General features: G+C 34.8%; 1 protein-coding gene and 1 pseudogene across 1 annotated transcript; both read right to left on the minus strand.

Moving 5' to 3' along the window:
• Positions 1-4,550: 4,550 nt before the first annotated feature.
• On the minus strand, positions 4,551-5,694 carry LOC116020238. The gene is made up of 2 exons (XM_031260723.1): positions 5,561-5,694; positions 4,551-5,361 (listed from the first exon to the last, which is right to left on the minus strand). The coding sequence occupies exons 1-2, from the start codon at positions 5,692-5,694 to the stop codon at positions 4,551-4,553; spliced, it is 945 nt and encodes a 314-aa protein (XP_031116583.1).
• Positions 5,695-10,525: 4,831 nt separating this feature from the next.
• LOC116020239 lies at positions 10,526-13,464 on the minus strand (annotated as a pseudogene).
• Positions 13,465-23,487: the final 10,023 nt, after the last annotated feature.

Genomic DNA, 23,487 nt, shown 5'->3' on the forward strand with positions numbered 1-23,487 from the left:
TTCCAATTATAGGTCTAAGTTTATTGGTTCTTATTATAGTAGATTTCACAGAATGTGATTGGCCAGTTTTTGCAAAAACTCTATTATCACGATTGTTTTGACAACTACCATCTTATTCATCTATTAACCAACATGGTTGGCGTGGTGGTTCAACACCTTGTCCCTTAAGCATAAGGTTGTCCCCACCCATGTGAATGGAGCAAACCATTTGGCCAGACCCTACCACTTAATGTGCTGACCGCTGGGACGAGGGTTAGTCTTCTAGCGCAAAAATAAATCAAGATAGTATACATATGAAATTTGGGCAAAACAACATAAGTGAAGACTTGCATTGTGAAAGTTAGAATCATTACCTCGCCAGAGACACCTTTTTGAAATGGATTCCAAAAGGGGACGGAAAAACAACGGAGAATGGAGGGAAAATGGTAGCCAAAGAGGTGTGTTTAAAAACACCTCATTGGCAGCCGTGTTATGCTTTCTTACCATAAAAATGATTGGATGATTGAATGATTGGATAGTAATGATTGAATGTGATGATGTGTATATAATTGTAATTATTGTATGTGATTATTGATTAAATAGGGTAGTTAAATAATTTGTGATTATTGATTAAATAGGGTAGTTAAATAATTTATATGAATAGTCGGGAATTTTCATATGCTGAAAAATATAGTAAAGGTAAAATCGATGAATGATATGTCATGAAATAGCCTTTTATTTGTGCACATTTATGCTTGCTTTTTATTCAAACGTTATGTAAAAGAATGTGGAATAGTGCTTAATTTGGTGTATTTTCTTTAAAGGAAGAAAGGACCAAGCAATGAGCAAGCAAGCATGAAAAGATGCTAATCTTGGGAGAAAACAAAGGTTTAAAGCACAAGGAAAACACCTGAGGGCACACCGGGGAACAAAAGAGCAAAACAAAGGCGTGAAAGTCAACTAAAAGAATTCACGCTGACACTCACACCGTGAGTGTCAGAGTGAGTCCTCAGCAGAGTTTCTGATCAGGGACTCACGCTGAGACTCACGGTGTGAGTCTCAATGATCAATTTCTGATCGTTGAGACTCACGGCCCACCGTGACTTCTAGTCCTGAAGGGTGCGAAATGGCGTAAAAATTAGACTATAAATACCCTTGGTTGGTTATTTTGTAATTAATTTTGAATTTCTAAACTCTCTAGATAGTTTTTCTCCCTAGAAAACTTTAGAAAACATTTCCACACTTGTAATCTACCATTTTATTAGAAGATTTAGAGGAAGAACTCCAACATTCAACATCAATTTCAGATTATTCCTTCAATTAAATTATCAAGTTAAGTTCTTTATTTCATATTTGTGCATTTATATTTCTTAAAGTTTGTTTGAATTCTATGATTATTGTTTCAATTGCTTTTAGTTTTACATTACAAGCATGAGTAGTTAAACACTCCTAGGATTTGAATTGAACTTCCTTGAATATGAATCCATGAATTAAATTGCATAAATTAGGTTTTGTATTGTCCTAATGTTGAACTTGGCTATGAATTGGGTAGAATTGATTTGACTCTTCATAATTATGGTCAAACTATGCAAGAGATATTTGGAATTGTGTTCCACGAGAATAAGGCTACACCATAGCCATAACTATTATATTTCTTACTCACCTTTGAGAAAATGGAGTTTGAAGGAAATAGGCACAGTACACAAGGTGTGTGTTAAATTGCCTCTTCTAGCCAAGTTGCCATGAGAATGGGACTTAGGATTAGTTGAAAGTCCAAGTGCTATTTTCTTTTAAGAAATTTCTTCTCTATTGTGTTTTATCCTTTCGTAATTTGGTTGTTGTTACAACTATAGTACTAAAATTACTTTATATTCTATTTTCTTCTGTATGTTATCCTCTATATATTATTATGGTTTTGTGATAGGACAAAAATAACAATTCTCTAAATAATCAAGAAGTGTATCCATTGTTTTTTGTGTTTAAACAAATGGTCAATATGATGGTCAAGTGGCATGTTTTGCCATCACCTCCTGTCCTAGATAGTTGCATTGTAATCAGGGCTGGTCTTGAGCACGGGCGGGTTGGGCGACCACCTAGAGCCCATGCTAGAAGGGGCCATGCACAATATATATATATATATATATATATATATATATATATATATATATATATATAGGGTTGCACTCTCGTGCGAACTCTCGCCCAGGTAGGAAATGAGAACGCTCCACAGCCGTCCACGTGTCCATATCAACGAATCAGATGCAATTTTAAAAAAATGACGTGGTGGCATTTTTGTAAATAACTAGAATTTTGGTGCACCTAGTTTCACTTACAAGTGCACCTAGTTTCACTTAAAAGTGCACCTAGTTTCACTTACAAGTGCACCTATTTTCGCACATATTTTCACTTACAAGTGCAAGTAATTTACCTTATTAATATTCATGCACCTATTTTCGCAAATACTTTTCACTTACAAATGCAAGTAATTTACCTTGTTAATATTCATGCACCTGAGTGCAACCTAGGTGCACCTAGTTATAACATAGGTTGCACCTAGTTATAACATTAGGTGCACCTAGTTATAACATTAGGTGCACTTAGTATTGATGCTCACTGTACAATTCACTTGCACCTGTAATACATTTTACAGGCATCTGCAATACATTTTACTTGCACTTGTGCAAGTAATTTACTGTGTTAACATTCATGCACCTGGTTGCAACCTATGTGCACCTAGTTATAGCAATAGGTGCACCTAGTTATAACATTAGGTGCACTTAGTATTGATGCTCATTGTACAATTTACTTGCATTTGTAATACATTTTACTTGCACATGTGCACCTATTTTCACTTGCAGGTGCAAGTAATTTACGTTGTTAACATTTATGCACCTGGGTGCACCTATGTGCACCTAGTTATAACATTACGTGCACCTAGTTATAACGTTATGTGCAACAACATTCCGGACATGTGGCGCGCTGTGATTCGTCCGCAGTTCTCTCCTGGGCGGCCAGTACGCACCTGAACGCGATCCTATATATATATATATATATATATATATATATATATATATATAGTGTTATAATTAGTGCTATAATTATATTAGAAAATAAAAAATTAATAATAGATGGAAGCCTAATCGATGTGGACTGCAGGAAGTTGGGAATCAACGATTAATTAAATAATTCATAAATAGAATTGACATGGGGACACCTAATTATCTATTAGAATCGACACCCTAATCGACTAACCCATTCGTCTTCTTCAATAATTTTTTTCCCAATTCGATTAATACTCGCATCTTCGTTGACAACGGGGGCCCATTGTCCGTTGTAACTTGTAAGTTTTATTCTATTTGTAATTTTTTCTGTCATTATTTCCCTCTGCAACACTGCGCACATGCAACACAGCACACCTACAGGGCATTAGGGATTTAGGGCTATAAATTTAAATATGTAATGACGTAATGTAAATATGTAATGTTTATTTGGATAATAGATTCTGTGATTTCTGTAATTCTAGAATATATAATTATTGAATTATAATGACATTGAGTTACTGAGTACTGTCTAATTCATTCTATTAACAACGAAAGTGAAAGAAGAAAAGAACAAAAAATTGTGGTTGTGGAGCTATTTGTGATAAACTGAAAACTGAGGAGAAATTTTTGAAAATATTCAGGTGATTTTGTTCTTTTCTTATACACAATTTTTAAAAATATTTTATATAATGTTACCTAAAAAACATTTATATGTGAAAAAAAAAAAAAAAAAAAAAAAAAAAAAAAAACAAGTAGAGTAGCTAATAGAATAACAAAGAGGATCTATAAATAAAGGTTTGGCGATTTTGTGTATTGAGAAGGATATGCTAGAGAATGTTAATCTTGATGATGATTTTACATCGAATAAAGTACGTAGAATTTTTTTGTCGTGATTACTTTTGTATTTAAAAAATGTTGAAAACTTTCTAATTGTATTTCATGTTATTTGATATTATTATTTTCTTAGTATTATTAAATTTAAATTATAATTTTTCATATGGGGGCCCATTTCTTTAATTTCGTCCAAAGCCTCTGAAATGTTTGGACCGGTCCTGATTGTAATTTGTAAACATTTATACAAATGATGATTGCATTCCTTTTCGATCATATTGGTTATCATGATTTTGTTTGGTGTTTAGAATTGCGCCATTTTTATCACAATATAACATGTTTTTTAAGGGTAAAAGAACAAATGCATTAATCAAGAAGATGCGAAATACAACTAAGTTGGGGAAGAATTCCACAACCCAAGGACAGACGTAAAATCAATTGTCTGAGCTAACTCATAAACCACTTGATTTGTTAATTTCCTGACATACGACCAGACACGTTCTCAATTCAATGTCACTAGCAATAAGATGACATTGCTTAACAATTAAACCTACATATGAAAGGTCTAAAGAAACAGAGTTGAAACTAACACAAAAGTTTAAACAATTAGACTCTAAAATAAAATTATTGCCTCCATGATAGAGCAACATTATATTATCAATGGATATTTCAAGGTTTTATTTTTTTGAGAATAAAAACTTAGTTCATTAAATCATCAACGAGGCAATCACCAAGAAAAATATGAGGGTTATCGAACCACTCCCCGCAACCTGACTCAGAAACGGCCTCCCTAGCAACAATGTGGGCGGCACGATTCGCAGATCGCTTCACAAAACGAAAATCAACACCACCTAATGAGGATGCTAATTCCTTTATATCCCCTATTATTAAACCAAAAGCAGAATTAAAAGTAGGACTAAAAATAGCTTTAAAAACTAGTTGAGAGTCTGTTTCCACGTCAACGTCCCCCATCCCCGTATCCTTCAACCAGCTCAGAGCTTCTCTCATACTAGTTGCTTCAGCCTCCTTCACTCCATATAAGCCATGCATGCACATATTCTTTGCAGCCAGAAATATGCCATTATGATCCCTCAACACCCATCCAAAGCCCATAATACCATTGTTACCATCTAGAGCAGCATCAGTATTTAGCTTCAACCTCCCATAATGTGGAGGTTCCCACCGAATTGCAGATGACGTAGGTGTAGGCATAGTACTAGAGTCCACAACAGCAAGCCAATTATCCAGAAATAATAGAGCTTGGCGTGCCATCAAGAGGAGATCAAAATTCTCGCCATTCCACACACATGCATTTCGACTGGACCAAATACCCCAACATATCATAATAAATTTTGGTATCATTTCATCAGTAAGGGCATCAAAACAACTAAAAAACCAGTCAGTAAACACATTACCAATAGCATGCGGCACAGATAAACCAACAACATCATACGCTCTTCTTGCTTCATGGCACTGTGCAAATAGGTGTAATGCACTCTCATCTTCCGTCCTGCACATGTGACAAATCAGAGAACAATCAACATGTTTCCTTATAAGAGCATCTCGGGTAGGCAAAAAAGATGATGCCAGCTGCCAACAAAAGGATTTAACCTTTGGTGGCACAGAAATATTCCAAATTTTTCCCCACGGGCGGTCATCTTGAACCACTCCCAGTTGGCGCTTATAGCAAGATTTAACAGTATAATCACCTTTCAAGTCCCAATGTATGTATCACCTCTTCACGAACCGGCTCCCCCACGTTAGAGCTAAAACAGATGGCAGATTTGTCATAATTAATTTTCTGTCCCGAGGCCGCAGAATATAAATCAAGAATCAACTTCATTTGCATACTTTCTTGTGCATTAGCTCTAAAAAAAACAGAAAACAGTCGTCTGCGAATAATAAATGTGAGATACTCGGTGCCCCTCGTGCAACCGTTATTCCATGCAGAATCCCCTGTCTCATGTGTCTATCAATCAATGCACTTAGCCCTTCTGCCACCACTAAAAATAAATAAGGCGATAACGGGTCACCCTGACGTAGGCCCCGCTGCGGAACAATCGGTCCTAGCTATTGCTGTTCATGTAAGATATGATATCGAACAGAAGAAACAGTCTCCAGAAGGATGTCTACCCATTTACGAGCAAACCCCATCTTTAACAGAACAGCCTCCAAGAATTTCCATTCAACCCGATCGTAAGCCTTACTCATATCAACTTTCAAGGCAGCCATACCCTCTCGCCCCTGAGTCTTACGTTTCAAGTAATGGTGAACTTCATTGGCCAGCATTATATTGTCACTAATCAAACGACCCGGAACAAAAGCACTCTGTGCTCCAGAAATAATGCCATCAAGTAGAACTTTAAATCTGTTTGCACAAACCTTTGCGACTATCTTGTACAGAACATTACATAGCGCTATCGGCCGCAAATCTGTCATAGACTCGGGGTTCAGTTTTTTCGGAATCAGAACAATGAAAGTGTCATTTGCCTTCATGGGGAGTCTATTTGTCTGCACAAAATTTCTACAAAACGCCACAACATCCCTACCAACAATATGCCAGTAATGCTGAAAGAAACCCGGCCCTAAACCATCTGGTCCCGGAGACTTGTCAGGATGCATCTGGAAAACGGCCTTATGGACCTCCTCTGAAGTTACTGGCTGTAATAACATAGCATTTTCCTGGGTAGTAACCTTTGGTGTAATACAATCCAAAACAGTGTGCATATCTCCTTGTTGTGAAGCAAATAATTCATCAAAATATTGCACCATAACATCTCCAATTTCGTTTGGCTCCTCAACCCAATGCCCATCTCTATTTCTCAACTTCCTTATTCTGTTTCGCCTTCTTCTTTCTTTTACTGAGTTATGAAAAAATTTGCTGTTCGTGTCACCCCCTTATACCAATGCTCCTTCGCGCACTGTTTCCAAAACACATGTTGTTGGTCTAAAAGGAAGAGATAGTCCTTCTGGACACAAGCATATTGCCGTGTGCCATCCGGATCATTGCGGCACCTCAAATGTTCCATTCGAGTCTTACACTCATTGATTTTCTTTTGGATATCACGGTTATATGTTCGGCCCCAGTGGCTCAAATCGTGCCCAATACATTCGAGGCGATGCAACACATCTAAGCCAACTGTGCGGTCCCAGCTTTGAGTTATAATTTCGCTGCATCGCTCTTCCCGCACCCATAAGTTATCAAAACAGAATCGTCTGCGGCGGGTCACTCGTGTTACAATAATTGGGGTTAACAACAATGGAAGATGATCACTATAAGGGCATATCAAAGATGTTGCTTTAGCCCCCTCAAACATATTCATCCATGTATCATTGGTGAGAATTCTGTCTAGATTTTCCTCAATCCAGTTATCAGTGCCCCTTGATTTTCCCAGGTGTATTGGTGACCATCAAAGGGGAAATCCTGAAGACCACTGTCATTAACAGCTTCTCTAAATCCAGCAATTAACCACTCCGGGTGAGGGTGACGCCCTTTTTTTCTCAAACTGGTGCAGAATATCATTATAATCTCCCATAATGATCCATGGGAGATTACTTTGAGTTGATAACGTACTTAACATATGCCATGCATCCCTCCTCCTACTCCGTTCCGGGAAACCGTAGTAACCAGTGAAACGCCAGTATGGCCTTCCTTCTTCCAGCGCTAACCTCGTGTCAATATGATTATGGGAATAGCCTGTGACTTCCAGATCAACAGATTTTGACCATAGAAGCGCCAAGCCTCCTCTATGCCCAACAGCATCCACAACAAAAAGATTATCAAACCCCACTTGCACTCTAATACGTTCCATTCTTGCTTTGTCAACAAACGTCTCCATTAAATAAACTACATCCGGCCTCTTATCACGGACAAGGTCCGTCAAAACATGAATCGCGGACTGGTTGCCAAGCCCTCGGCAATTCCACAATAGAAGACTCATAATGGAGCATTGCCCTCGGCAATTCCACGATAGAAGACTCGTAATGGAGCAAGCCCGCCTCCACTCCGTTTTTGACCCGAAAGTCTCACATTGCCATATTTTCCCCCTGCACATCACTATCAATACCATATGTTCGGCGTCGTTTTTGTTCTTTTAGAACCACAATTGGCCCAGCAGTATTTTCCAACTCACCTTCCAGATTTTCAACAATAGTCCCTGCCGGAAATACAGTCTCCGTCACTTTCCCTTTACTTTCATAGACTTGCGATTCCGCAGCAGTTTCCATCACCGGCGTCCTCCATTTTTTACGCTCGGCGGTAGCCTGTGGTGGTATCCAACGCTGGCCCAAATTGGGTACTCCCCGTTTCGACCCAGCCCTCAACCACGCACCGTAAGGTTTACCAGCAACAAGATCAAGGTCCTGCAAAGCTTTATGGCAAAACTTATCGCCATGACCAATCACCCCACACAAAAAACAGAAGGTGGGTAACCTCTCGTAACGAAAGTCTATGAATGCCCAATCTCCATCATCCTTTTTTAGTTTCATCTGTTTTTTTAGAGGTCTCGACACATCAATAGCAACCCGCACCCGGTAGAACAATCGCATGGAGCCATCGAAGTTACGATCATCTACCTGAACCACCGTACCCAAAAACGAACCTATAGCAGCCACCACCACCTCCGAGCGGAAGCCAAGGGGTAAGGAATGGATCTGGATCCAAAAATCAGCATGGGTTAGGGGTATGGTTTCCGGATCCACACCTGGTTGCACCCTTTTTATAATCAGCAGATTTTGTTCATAGGTCCATGGTCCTTCATTAATCACACGAGTGATTTCCTTCTCATGATAGAAGCGGAACAAATACTTACGGTGTTGAAGTTCAGTGATGTTAACACCCATTGCCGGCCTCCAAACCGCAGCCATAATATCGTGAAAGAACGCAAATCTAACAGGCTTTTCCGTAACTAGCCGGCCAACAGCGTAATAACATTCATCTTCCTCTGCATGAATCCCCTGGTCAGTCGGGATCTGCATGGTAGCATCGTCATCGTCCACATCAGCAAGAGTCAGATTTGCACACATATTGGCGATATCCGGTTGCATGGGAGTAGCCATGATCGGCGTCGGAGAAGAAAAAGAGAAAAAACAGCGATAAACGGCGGCTCAGACCAAAACCCTAGCAGACAAGGCTCGCGAAACTAGCGAGAGAAAAACAAAAAATGAAGAACTTTTAAAAAGCTTTTTTTTTAAATATAGCCGACATGAGTGAGAGAACTAGTGTAGAAAATCATCTGCAACCAAAAGTTCATAGTACAGTAAATGGGCAAGAGTTTTTTTTTAAAACATGGCGCACAACGGGCGCGTTAGGCACTCCTGACCCATTTATTTATTTATTTATTTTTATATCAGATTTGGTTTTTTTTTCAATTCCTCCCATTTTTTCTTTCCTAATCACACTTACAAAAACTCCTTAAAAACCGTGAAATAACTCTATGCATTGATAAGGATGCCACGCATTGATGTCTTTTGGTGTCTCTATAACTCTACCAGTTAGATATGCTATTTGCTCTCTTTTTGGAATGTGTTTCACAAAGTTTAGATTGAACTTATTAGAGAAGTATTTTTTTCTCTTCTAATTTAAAAAAAATTAACAAATACAAAACCACTTACGCGAAGGATAATTAAGTTGTTGTAGACGTTTTAAGATAATCGTAGTATAGTGTTGCGCATCTATCTTGTTTGGAAAGAATATTGCTTCATGCGCATTTAAACCCAACATTTGTAAATATTTAGTCTATCTCGGAGCTTGGTAACATAGATATTGATTTGATCCTGTAGTATGCTTTATAATTGCATACATAATTTTTCTCTCTACAGGGGTTATTGCGTAAAAACATATTATTTCATAATTGTGGATACTGAAAATTTTTTTATTTTGAAATCTACAAATAGATTCGTTTGTAAATTGTAATATTAAAAGAGCTGGGGCAAAAATACATAAGAAATAGTTTCAAAAGATTGTAAAGATTATAGGTAGAGGAAATTGAATAAATGAGCAATGGTTGTGAAAGGTTGAGTCATTTATAGTTTGTAAAGATTATAGGTAGAGGAAATTGAATAAAGTCACCTAATGATATTTCATAGTTTGCTTTCAGAAAATAAAAAATAAAATTTGCATGGAAACAAACCCATCGGAGTGAAAAATGTACAAACACTGAAGCCATAGGACACGAACAAATTATATTAGATGGAAAACATGACGGGAAAATGGACAATTATATTGACAGCCCGTAAGATATACATTATAAAATTATAATGTGCATTTAGTATTTAGACTTTGTGATGAAAAATCCTAAGATTCTTCATAATTAAACTTCCAGTACTATTTGAACACAGCTTTTGGTTTTGACAAAAATCAGATTTCAGAAGTTCTAATGGTGGTGGGAGCTGAGTAGGTTCAATTGTATCTCCTCAGCTACCTCTTTCAGTGCAGATCAGACCACATCTGATCTGATGATCTATCTTCCCATAATCCCATATAAAGTAATAAAAATAATAATAACAATAAAACAGAATAAAGATGCATGGGAATAGCAATAGCGCGTATAAATTGAAATCAAAATTTATTTTCATTATTTATTAGAAGTTATTGACTCATATCAGAAGCACAATGGTTGGTTCTGAAGAGGCAAAACTAAGAAATATAATAATGTTTATAGAGATGAGTGTTACTATTGGGTTGTGAGTGGCAAAGTAAAAGTTTTGCCTATAGGTAGATTGAGACCAGTGATCTCCAGAACACCAGATGAGTTGCTGCTACTATTGTTATTGCTATTCATTCCAAGAACAGTGACTTTCTCTATGATCCAAGTGCTGTTTGCTGCAAAATCTGGATTTGTGACCTCTGATGTGAGAGTTACATTGGTTCCCACTCCACTGGTTTGGAAATGCACCAAGCTCCATCTCCCTCCTGCCCCGCCCATCTCAATTTCCTCTCCATCATCCAAGAAAACTTGACCAGAGCTGTTACCCGTGGTGCCGAGAGCCACGAGCAGCTCGAAAGAAGTGTTGCGGGCTGCCTGTGTTGTCATTGCCTCTCCCTGCAATGCCAGAATGTGGCCTTCCCGGAGATGCACGTTTATCTTATCACGAGGGGCATCAAGAGTGACATTCTTCCCCGATTCTGCCACCACAGAGGTGGAGTAGTTGAAGAGATCATACCAGGTTCCAGATGGGAAATAGGCCTCCACTGAAACTGCACCTTCAGTGAGAGCGGGTGAAATGAGCACCCCCTGGCCTAGGAGAAACTGGGTGTAAACCTCGTATGTGTTGATGTCCTGAGGGAAGGAAAAGAAGAGCGGCCTTGCAATAGGGACACCACGGGTGTGTGCCTGGTACATCAATGTGTAAAAGTATGGGAGGAGGCGATAGCGGAGGCCGAGCACTTGCCTAGCTGATGCAGCAACAGATTCCCAGAGATAGTTCATGGCGGTTGCTGGACTTGTCACCATGGTTTCTTGAAAAAGGATAGAATGCCCCTACCTAGGTACAATATTCAATATGTTATGTATTCATTCATTCAGAAGATACAATTAAGCTAAGGAGTAATTATGTTACCTGGATCCATCTCTGGCAAAGCTCTTCTGTTGTGCTTCTAAAAAATCCACAAATGTCAACTCCACCCATAGGAATCCCAAACAGTCCAAAATTCAAGATGGCGGGAATACTGAATCCCAAATCATCCCAGCTCGCAGCATTGTCACCACTCCAGTGTGCAGTGTACTTGCCAGCACCCACGAAGGTAGACCGCCCCAACACGAAAGGCCTTTTAACAGTAACATTGGCCAAACCCAAGTTGGTGGCCCTTTCATTGAGGAATCCGTAGAGGTTGTGAACATTATACTCGGGAATGTTGCCAAAATGAAGCGCTGATGCAGGGACAGTCCTCTCGTTGATTGCCTTGTTTCCGATCTTGTAGGGAGGGTTGTCAAGCTTGGAGGATTCATTGGAAGGAGATGTTATGAAGTTGGCAATCTCATTCATGTCCACCCAAAGACCGTCGAATTGAGCAACATCCCAGAAAATCTTGATTTCATTGCTCCAATAGGCAGTAGCAGCTGGGTTTATAAAGTCAGGGAAGTATACATTTCCAGGCCAGACTTGTCCCTGATATGGAACCCCATCACGCTTGATGTAGATATCAGCTTCCATGCCTCTTGTGAAGCTGGGATATGAATCATTAATGGCAATCCCTGGATCCAAAATGAGCACATATTTCTGAGCATTCTGATGAAGGTTATCAACGAATGCCTTCATCTTCTCCGGAGGGAAATTAACAGGATGAAAAGTGAAAGCCCTGTAGGCATCCATGTAATCAATATCTGTCCACATAACCTCAAGGGGTATTGAGGCGTTTTTATACCCAGCAACCACTCCTTCAACGTCATCAATATTGGCATAACCATAGCGGGACTGGTGAAATCCAAAGGACCAGTAAGGCATAGGAGCAGGGCGGCCAATCAGCTCTGTGTACTGCTCCATCACCAATTCAGGCGTAGGGCCCGCAAAGAAATACAGATCAAGAATGCCACCAATGACCTTGTACGTAATCCTATCGCCATTATACACAACATCCATGCCATTGCTGTTGAGCAGCAACACCCCATGGGTGACCCCGGGTTGAGGGAGGGATCTGATGTCCATGTAAAAAGGGTGGGAGCCGTAGAGATTGACATCGCGGTTGGAGCTGGGAATATCAGCAGCCCAGAGGGTGAGCGTTTGAGGGCTCAGCAACTTGAATGTGGTCTTCGTATGCTCTCCCAGCCCATACAGAGACGAAGAGTTGGCTGGTAGTGATGACGAAAGCTGTAGATACTGATCCTTAAAGATCAAGTAGGTGTCATTAGAACCCACCACTGGAGAGGAATCAAAAAGGGTGTCATTTGAGGACTTGCGTTGGACGGAGAAGCCGAAAGGAGCGGTGTTGTAAAGGGTGAAAACCAAGTCCGAGTTTGGGTCTGAGATGGATAGGGAGGAGGAGGAATTGGAAGAATTATTTGCTGAAACCTGGGCCTGGGCGAGCTGGCCGCATGCGCATGGGCATGGTGGGCATTGGGGTGGGGATGGGGATGGGGATGGAGATGGAGATGGAGATGGAGATGGAGATGGAGATGGGGAGGAAGAATTATTATTTGCAATTGTACTTGTGCGGGGAATGATATCTTCTGGGATTTCCCATCTCTCATTATCTGCATCTGTGATCTTCACTCTCAGTCTACCTGCTGTCTCAATGCTGCAACATTTAATTATATTACTACCAAAGCATACATAAAAGTTGAGTCTTTGCTACAAACTATAGCTTTTAGCATAATATATACTAAACCTTTGATTATAACAACAAAAAAATAAAATTATATTATTACCTAGCAACAAGACTGAGATTGACAATGTCAGGTCCAAAAACAGAAGAGTTCTGGATCACCTGAAGCTGGGCAGTCAACGACTTGCCGGAGGCGTCCACCGCTGAGGAGATGACCTTATAACCAGACCCAATCTGTTGCCCCTGATCTTGTGCATTTGCAGTGTTGCTGTTGTGTATTAACACCAACAAAATGCAAAGGGAAAAGCAGACTAGAGGAGCCAGCAGCTTTCGATTCTTACTATTTCCCATCTCACTCACTCAATACAAAACGTAAAAAAATGTTTGTGGTTTTCAACTAATAAATTCTTGCACTATTTATATCCAAATTGAGCTACATATGGTAAATGTTTTATCACTCATTATTACACCTGCATTATCCTATTTTTATTAATATGAAATAATATCTAAATAAGCTAAGTGGAATTATGCATTAATTTTGGCTTGATTCACAGGATGAATGCAAATAGACAAAATAAATTCCCAATATCTTTATCTTTTCAAACATCATTATATATGTACTCATATATAATTTTTTTTTTTAAATACATATCTTACTTTACTGATCAATTTTTTTTTGTTCTCGTACAATCAAAAGGTTATTTATTTTTGAAAGAACACTTGTTTTACTTGAATCGAGTTTTTTTTTTTAAATTTCAATCAAAGAATTATTTATTTTGCATAATTAAAAATAGATATGAATTTCAATTTCCTAGAGTTCTATTGTCCTAGAGATTTGGTGGAAGATGTAATTGTGGGAAGTACCCACTCACAGGTTTCCTAAATATAATGTTTGAACACTACACACAATAATAAACCTTAATCCTAAAACGCCAAATTTTTTAGGTATATTGGAAATAATATTATTATTTCTAATTTCTAATACTTATAACCTATTCAATTCATAATATCTGCGAGTGTTAATATTATGAGTCCTGGTCATATTTTTCCTTAAACAAATAAAATAATGGTCTCTGGTGATAGGGAATTAATTACCATGTAAAGAATGATGAATATTTAAAAAAAAATCATGATTGAGCTGTTTATTTCTCTATTTCATATTTAATGCTATTACTATAATCAACATGAACATATACGTTTAAAAACTGTAATAATGGATCATAAAAACATTTACCTTAAATAGAATTGTATATTAAGTTTGGAATATAATAAAAGATTATCCAGTAATTAATATTAAAAAAAAACAGTAAAAAAATATTATTTTCAAACTTTTGTATGTCAAACCAAAATATAGAAAAAAAAATAAATAAAATAGGATTAATATTTGATGCACCGCCGATGTATAGATGCTATACACCGGCAGTGAATGAGAAGATGACACATCATTTTAAAAAAAGTTCAATATTGATCGGGTCCTTTTTTTGCAAAATACTTAAATTTTATTTTATTAGGAAATTTTTTATTTCTTATTAGTAAAATATATCTACTTTCCTAAACATATTAATTACTTAATTATTATCTATCTAATTTTCTAAACATATATATATATATATATATATATATATACTAATTACACTCACGTCTCCTAATAATAACTAACATAGCCAAGCCATCTAATTTCCTAATAAGTAATAACAAATAGTCAATGATAATTTTATTGAATTAAATAGTATATTTATATGATAACACTGCACGCCTCAATAACATAACCATGGAAATTATATTGCATAGACTTTCTAATTTATTATATTTACTAGTTATCCCACGCGCTTTGCGCGATTAAACCAATGCCCAATGCTTATTTTTAAATTAGTGTTCCTTACTTGGTTAAGATAGTCATGAGAGAAAAAAATGTTAAATTAATAAAAATCAAAGAAATAGTCTCGATGCTTATATATTTTAATAAAAACATTGTCACTTGTTTGGACACCGGTCAGACCATTTAAAATCCATGTGTAATTGCATTTGTGATCAATTACTTTATAGTTCGTCCGGACAGGTTTGACAATGACATTTGAGATTATGTACCATTTGTTGGTTTGTAAAGTGATATCATACATTCCAATGTCATTATCAAACAGTATTGATTGAACCCGAGTTCCTTGCATTTAGATATAGCATTTACAATGATGTTGGTGGTGAATGAGAGAATCTTCACAATAATAATAATAATAATAATAATAATAATAATAATAATAATAAAGGGAGAAAAATTTTACAATTTACTTACTGTTTCATCCTCAAGTACGATGAGCATATATTTTTTCTCAGGTGTTCCAATAGCGTTTTTTGGTTCGTTTTTCTTAATGACATGAACTGTATAACTCCAACCCACAGTTTGTGTGCCAATATCAATTAACTTTACTGCATTTGTCATTACTAATATCCTTGTGTCATGGAAAATATGTTCATAAAGGATGTTATGAAATAATATAATAGGAACCACAACATAAATTCAAAAATCATAGATTAGGGAGTTAGAAGTAACTAAAATGTGTAGATTATAGATGAATATAATGAGAACCAAAACATTACATACAATGATACAAGTATAGATGAACAGATTATACAATAGATATATTTACATAATGATATTGAAGTTATACTAATTAATGAGTATACCATCATTGATTTAAAAAAAAAACTATAATCATTATAAGTACAAATAATAGAACAAATACAAATAATAGAATTAGCATGATAATATTTTGACAATCATACCTATAGAATGTCAAGTAGATGGTGTGTTGTAGAATATGTTAGGTTTAGTTTTGGGTGAATACCAGTGAGAAGGAGAAGGGCTTATATACTGTTGTTTTAGGTAAAATAATGGTTTAGTTAGGAATCTATACAAAATTGTATTATAGAATCTTATTAAGACTTCAATATGCTAATTTTAAGTTAGGAATCTATATAGAATTGTATTATAGGATATTGCCAATTTGTTTGAAAACTGCAATAAAGAAACAAATTGTCTAAAGAATTTAATGTTAAACTCCCGTTATATTTAACGGAAAAATTTGGTAAAATTATAAAAGATTAGGATATATTAGGAATTTAATTGGAGGTTGCACAATAAGAAGAACACAAAGTACAATATGTTAAAGCAAACTATTACACCAACATTTTTTTAGTTCCAGTTAATGGTCTAACATTATTGGCTCTTATTATAAGCGTAGATAATTAAGAATTCTTTAATTTTAATTAACAAAAGTCATCTAATTTCTTATATCTATCTAAAATCCTAAATCTATTTAAACTCATAAACTCCTAAATTTAATTACAACTTTAGTCACTATTAGAGTATTACACAATATTTGATTAATTGTTATTTTTACATTATTATTGATTTCTTGGGAAAGTGTTGGTGTGTTGTTGTAGTACAATGTTGTTTGATATGAATATATGATGAAGGATGATGGGAGGAGTGTGGCCAATTTATAGTTACGAAATATTGGTTTCATGTTGCATCATCACACTATAATTCATGTTAATTGAAAGAATTAATAGATGGCTTCAAAAATTATTTATACTGCTTGTATTTTTCAAAAAAAAAATTGTAAATATTCCACCATGATGGACGCTAAGGTACTGTCATCGTTGGCAGCCATACAATATACTTTTGATTATTGAAATTGGTTTTAGTCTCTATCTTAATTTATTAGTATCGATGGCATCTCCGTTTATATATATATATATATATATATATATAATGTATCTAATAAAAATGTTTAGGAAATCAGATAGATAATAATAAAGTAATTAATATGTTTAGGAAAGTAGATATATTTTGTTAATAAGAAATAAAAAGGTTCCTAATAAAATAAATTCTTAATTATTTTGCAAAGAAGGACTCCGTCAATACTAATTTATTTTTAAATGATGTGGCATCTTCTCATTCACCGCCGGTGTATAGTATCTATACATCGGTGGTGCATCAAATATTAATCCAATAAAATAATAATAAAAGGAATTTGAAATACATGAAGTCACAATTTTATAAAATTTTTAATTAAACTTTATTTATTTTCTTCTTGGTCGATTCGTCATTTCCTTTTTATTTCTCAAATTCTTTGTCGACTAAATTCCATTTTTTATCCTAGATTTATAGGTGATAATTTATTTTTAGTCTTTTATTTCTTTTTTTCCAAAACATCTTCCTTTGGTCCTAGTATTATTGTGGCATGACCATTTTTAGTTTTCTATCAATAAAACAGTTTATAGGGCGTTTGGTTGGAGGGAAGGAATTAAGTGGGAAAAGAATTGCAATTCAATAGGAAAAGAATAACATAGGAATAAAGTGAGAGTTTAAATTCCAGTGTGGAGGGAATAAAATTATTAGGAATTTCAATTCCAATTTTTGGTATACATGAGAATTGAAAGGGAATAAGTAGTATAAAGTCTAAAATGCCATTGTTATTATTAATATTAATATTATTAAACGACAAGTACACAAAATTTATAACATATTAAATTCAAATACTACTCATATATCGTATCTCTTGAACTAAACATGCATATTGTAAAAAATATTTGAGAATTTTGAGAAAACATAAACTTGATTAAGGTTGACCTAGAATGATTATTGTTTGCTCAGGAACGGCTTTCTTGTTGATAGTTGTCGAAGATAATGCACGGTATTAGCTAAAAGAGAAGGCCAGCCATCAATTTTAGGTTAAAAAAGATATGGTAATTTTGTCTTAGGAGTATATTTTTTTTATTCCTAAAATCCATGGAATTAAAATCCCAAGGGGGGAGGGGGGGGGGGGCTAGGAATCTAATTCCATGAAAATGAAGGAATTGCAATTCCCTCCAACCAAATGAAAGAATTTAGTTACCTTCGGAATTAGGTGGGAATTAAGTGGAATGGAATTTAAATTCCCTCCAACCAAACGCCCTGTTAAATTCCGTTAAATATAAGGGTAGTACGGTATTCAACTATGAATTTTTTTCAAAATGATAAGCATAAAAAATATAATGGGTCAACACGCTTTGTATTAAAATGATCGAAATGTCCTTGTATTTAATGACATTTTAACAATTTTGTTGATGAAAGACCAAAAATGGTCGTGCCACAATAATACTAGGACCAAAAAGAGATGTTCTGATAAAAAAAAGACTAAAAGTGGAATGTCACCTATAAATCTAGAACCAAAAATAGAATTAGCTCTTCTTTATCAAACTACATTAATATTTTTCAAAACCAATCAAATTATGATATTTATGTAATATTTTGAGGGAAAATGACATCTTTGGTCCCTGAGCTATACCCAAAGTAACGACTCAGTCCTTGAGTTATGGTCGTATCCGAGTTTAGTCCCTCAGTTATGAACGAAGTGGCGCATTTGGTCCCTGACCGTTAAATTTGACGGAAAATTTTAAAAATATTTAAAATTTGAGGGATAAAATAGAAAATTCACATTTTATTCTCTATATTATATCAAAATCACTTTCATAACATTATTTTTCAGTTCTTTGCCTCTTATTTCAAAGTTCTTCAATTTTAAAAATATTTTTATAATTTTAATATGACTTGTTAGGAACCTGACTCTTGTATAACTGTATTTTCATTTAGTTTGTGAATAAAGCCAAAATTAAGGTAATCCCCCATTATTTTATATTTAGCTATTACTACAAAATTTCAGATAAAGTTAAATATTTCTAAGGGTGAGGGAATTTGATTTTGGGAAAGTTAAATATTGGTGGAATTAACATATACATTTTAAAAAGTATAACTGTAATAATAAGTGATAAAAACATTTACCTTATATACCTCAACAATTTGATGTTATCGAATTCGTCTTATTATGTGGAGCTGTATTCAAACACTAGTTATCACACACGCGTTGCGTGATTAAACTAATGCCCAATGTGTATTGTTTCTTAATTGGTTAAAGTAGTCATATAATAATGAGAGAGAAAAAAATGTTAAATTAACAAAAATCAAAGAAATAGTCTCGATGCTTATATATTTTAATAAAACATAACGAAATTGTAAATAGCTAAACTACAACTAAAGTAAGTAGAAACAAATAAACCACTTATATGGGAGCAAATGGCCTGTCATCACTGTCACTTGTTTGGACACCAGTCCGACCATTTAAAATTCATGTGTAATTGTATTTGTGATCAAGTACTTTATAATTCGTCTGGATAGGTCTGACACTGACATTTGAAATGATGCACCATTTGTTGGTTTGTAAAGTGATATCATACGTTCCAATATCATTATCAAACACTATTGATTGAACCCGAGTTTCTTGCATTTAGATATAGCATTTACAATGATGTTGGTGGTGAATGAGAGCATCTTCATAATAATAATAATAATACTAATAATGATAAAAATAAAATAATAATAATAATAATAATAATAATAATAATAACAATAACAATAATAATAATAATAACAATAATAATAAAAGGGCGAAATTTTTTACTATTTACTTACAGTTTCATCCTCAAGAACGATGAGCATATAATTTTTTTCAGGTGTTCCAATAATGTTTTTTGGTTTGTTTTCCTTAATGACATGAACTGTACAACTTCAGCGCACAGTTTGTGTGTCAATATCAATTAACTTCACTGCATTTGCCATGACTAATATCCTTGTGCCATGGGAAATATAATAAGAACCACAACATAAATTCAAAAACTATAGATTAGGGAGTTAGGAGTAACTAAAATGTGTAGATTATAGAAGAATATAATGAGAACCACAACATTACATACAAGGATACAAGTATAGATGAACAGATTATATAATAGACATATTTACATAACGATATTGAAGTTATACTAATTAATAAGTATACCATCATTGATTTATTTTTTTTTTTTAAAAACTGTAATCATTATAAGTACAAATACAAATAATAGAATTAGCATGATAATATTTTAACAATCATACCTATAGAATGTCAAGTAGATGGTGTATTGCAGAATATGTTATGCTTAATTTTGGGTGAATACCAGTGAGAATGAGAGTGGTTTTCACCAAGCCCAGCTATGCAGCATGCCTGACTCGGTCCTTAGACTACGCGCCCAACAATCCCCTCTTGAGACACGCCCACATCCCACCTGGGATGCCCAGCTATGCAGCATGCCTGACTCGGTCCTTAGCCTACGCGCCCAACAATCCCCTCTTGAGACACGCCCACATCTCACCTGGGATTGGACTCGGCTTTCGCCTCGCCATCGATTCGAACCCGTGACCTCGGCTCTGATACCAATTGATGCGCCCAACAATCCCCTCTTGAGACACGCCCACATCTCACCTGGGATTGGACTCGGCTTTCGCCTCGCCATCGATTCGAAGCGCCCAACAATCCCCTCTTGAGACACGCCCACATCTCACCTGGGATTGGACTCGGCTTTCGCCTCGCCATCGATTCGAACCCGTGACCTCGGCTCTGATACCAATTGATGGATCTCAGCGCTGCACTATGCTTACTTCCCAGGGGGTCACCCATCCCGTGACTGCCGGAAGTCAAGCACGCTTAACTACAGAGTTCTTTGGCTAACTGGTTGCCATATCCTTCCTAAAACCAATTGGTGATAGGTAGGTGGACTAATACCATTTAACCACATCCCTCCATGGTAAGCCACAGCGCCCCGTCTCGAATCGAGCAGGGGCTGAACTCGGCCAACCTTGCCGACGCCCAACAGTTTATATACTGTTGTTTTGGGTAGAATAATGGTTTAGTTAGGAATCTATGCAAAATTGTATTATAGAATCCTATTAAGACTTCAATATTAGGAATCTATACAGAATTGTATTATAGAATATTGCCAATTTGTTTGAAAACTGCAATAAAGAAACAAATTGCCTAAAGAATTTAATGTTAAACTTCCGTTATATTTAACGGAAAGAATTTGGTAAAATTATAAATGATTAGGATATATTAGGAATTTAATTGGAGGTTGCACAATAAGAAGAACATAAAGTACAATATGTTAACAATAAGAACACAAAGTACAATATGTTATAGCAGACTATTACATCAACATTTTTTTTTGTTCCAGTTAGGGGTTTAACATTATTGACTCTTATTATATATACTAGTTTTATACGCGCATTGCGCGAATGTGTTAATGCCCAATGTTTATATTTAAATAAATATTTGAAAGTATATCAATGCAAGATTATATAGGAGAAGTTTATACCTGGGTAATTGAATGTCGACTTTTTTTATTTAAATATTTAACTCAAAGTATATGAATCCAAGATAATATAGAAAATTCATTATAATTATTACTAAAATAAATGTTTGCAACCTTGTAAAATCAATAGTCTAAATATTTGGTCTAAAAATAGGCAAAAACTTATGTGAGACCATCTCACCATGAGACGGGTCGGGTCAAGATGCAAGTGTAACACTTATATGAACAAATGTCATACTTATATGCTCAAATGTAATACTAATTAGGAATAAAATTTTTGTTACTTATAAGCGTAAATGTAATACTTTTAAGGGAAAATACAATACTTTTACATCTTGATTTAAAAATATTACATTTTTTTCAAAAGTATTATATTTGCCATTATAAGTAAGGAGCACTTGTCAACATTACTTATTATGAAAAATGTATTACTTTTTCTCTTATAAGTAACAAAAATTGTATTCTTCATTAGTGTTATATTTGAGCATATAAGTATGACATTTGCACATATAAGTATGACATTTGCATTATGCTTTGACCCAACCCGACCCGTTTCACGAATGAGGATCCGTGAGACGGTCACACACAAGTGTAACCCAAAAATGATACTCTAAATAAATACTACTTTTAATTTAAATTTTTCTAAGTGGTTCTTAATTTTCTTTTGAGTAACATTGTAATTGTTTTCATCTTTACTATTTGTTATCTTCCTTTTTGTTGGTAGTGTGTTATTTGCAATTCGAATATTGTTGGTAGCATATAGATGACAACGTCATGCAATGCAATTATGATATAGGAGCTATGGACTTTCCTTTAGGTGTTCTGCTTGAGGTTCATTTGGTTCAACCATTATTGTTGAATGAGTTATTGTGGATAAAGAAATTCCTAGTTTAAGAAAAAAGATTAAATAAATTAATAAAAATTTGAAATTTTATGTATTACAAAGATATTAAAAGGTAGTTTCTCGCTTCAATTTGCTGGGTAATGGGTTATTTGAGTACTTTCATTGTCAACAAATCCCCAAGTAATTAATATGATTGGTTTCAAACTATTTTTTTTTAATTTTTTCATGGTATTAAAGAAATACATATGTAGCATTTTTTGGTGTAACTATTAATTTATTTAATTTAATAAAAGTAAAATAGAGTGATTCCGCTTCAATTTGTTGGGTTATTATTCGAGTACTCTCTTTGTCAACCAATCCCCAAGTAGTTAATATAATTAGCTTCAAATTATTTTAAATTTTTTTCATAGTATTAATAAAATACTTGGTAAATAAATATATAACATTATTTTGTACTATAACTTTGATATTTAATTATAAGATATTGTAAAAATAAGATAATGGACAATGTATTGAATATCAATTAATAAATTTGAATGTAAAGAATATTCGCATGAGAGAAAATAAAGACAATATAACTAATGAAATTATTTCTCTTATTTAATTTAATCTTTTGATAATGAATAATTTTTTCAAATAAAGGTATTGTAGACACATAATTCTAAATTAAAGAAATACATATATATTATTTTTTGTTGTTACTAAAAAAAAAAGAAAAAAAAAAGAAGATAAGTTAAGAACAGTAAAAAAAAAATAGTAAATATGTCACACTTCTATGGAGAAGGGTGGTTCTTCCCATGTACATTGATGCTTTCACAAACGAAAAACAACAGAGAGATGAAAATTGGTAGTGGTGGTTGACTGGGTTTCTTCTTGTATTTATAGCCATAAAGAGAGAGATGCAGAGCTATTATATATGAATGAAAACCTCCATTATATTATATTCCATATATATTTGAATTCCATATATATATTATATTCCAATACCTATTTGTTTAAAATTAAATTTGTTTATTACCAATTACTAATTACCAATTACCAATCATAATTCTATCATCACGATTATGATCAATTGCTAATAACAATAACAGTTACCATTAATATTACCAATTACCAATTGCTAATAACAATAACAATTATCATTAATATTATTATTCTATATTACTCCCTTCGTCCCATTTTACCTGTCTTACTTTCCTTTTTCGTCCGTCCCAAAATATTGTCCACTTTCTAAAAATAAACATCATTATATTTTTATTTTCCAACTTTGCCCTTTTATTATAATGGTACATAGTCTTTACAGTTGT

Source organism: Ipomoea triloba, chromosome 5, assembly GCF_003576645.1.
Source record: "Ipomoea triloba cultivar NCNSP0323 chromosome 5, ASM357664v1".
Lineage (NCBI taxonomy): Eukaryota > Viridiplantae > Streptophyta > Magnoliopsida > Solanales > Convolvulaceae > Ipomoea > Ipomoea triloba.

Excerpts from the sequence above, each read along its gene's own strand:
- LOC116020238 (XM_031260723.1), bottom strand. The coding sequence starts at position 5,694 with ATGAAGTTGATTCTTGATTTATATTCTGCGGCCTCGGGACAGAAAATT. Across the intron at positions 5,362-5,560 it reads CATACATTGGGACTTGAAAG|GACGGAAGATGAGAGTGCAT; the intron begins GTGATTATACTG and ends TCACATGTGCAG.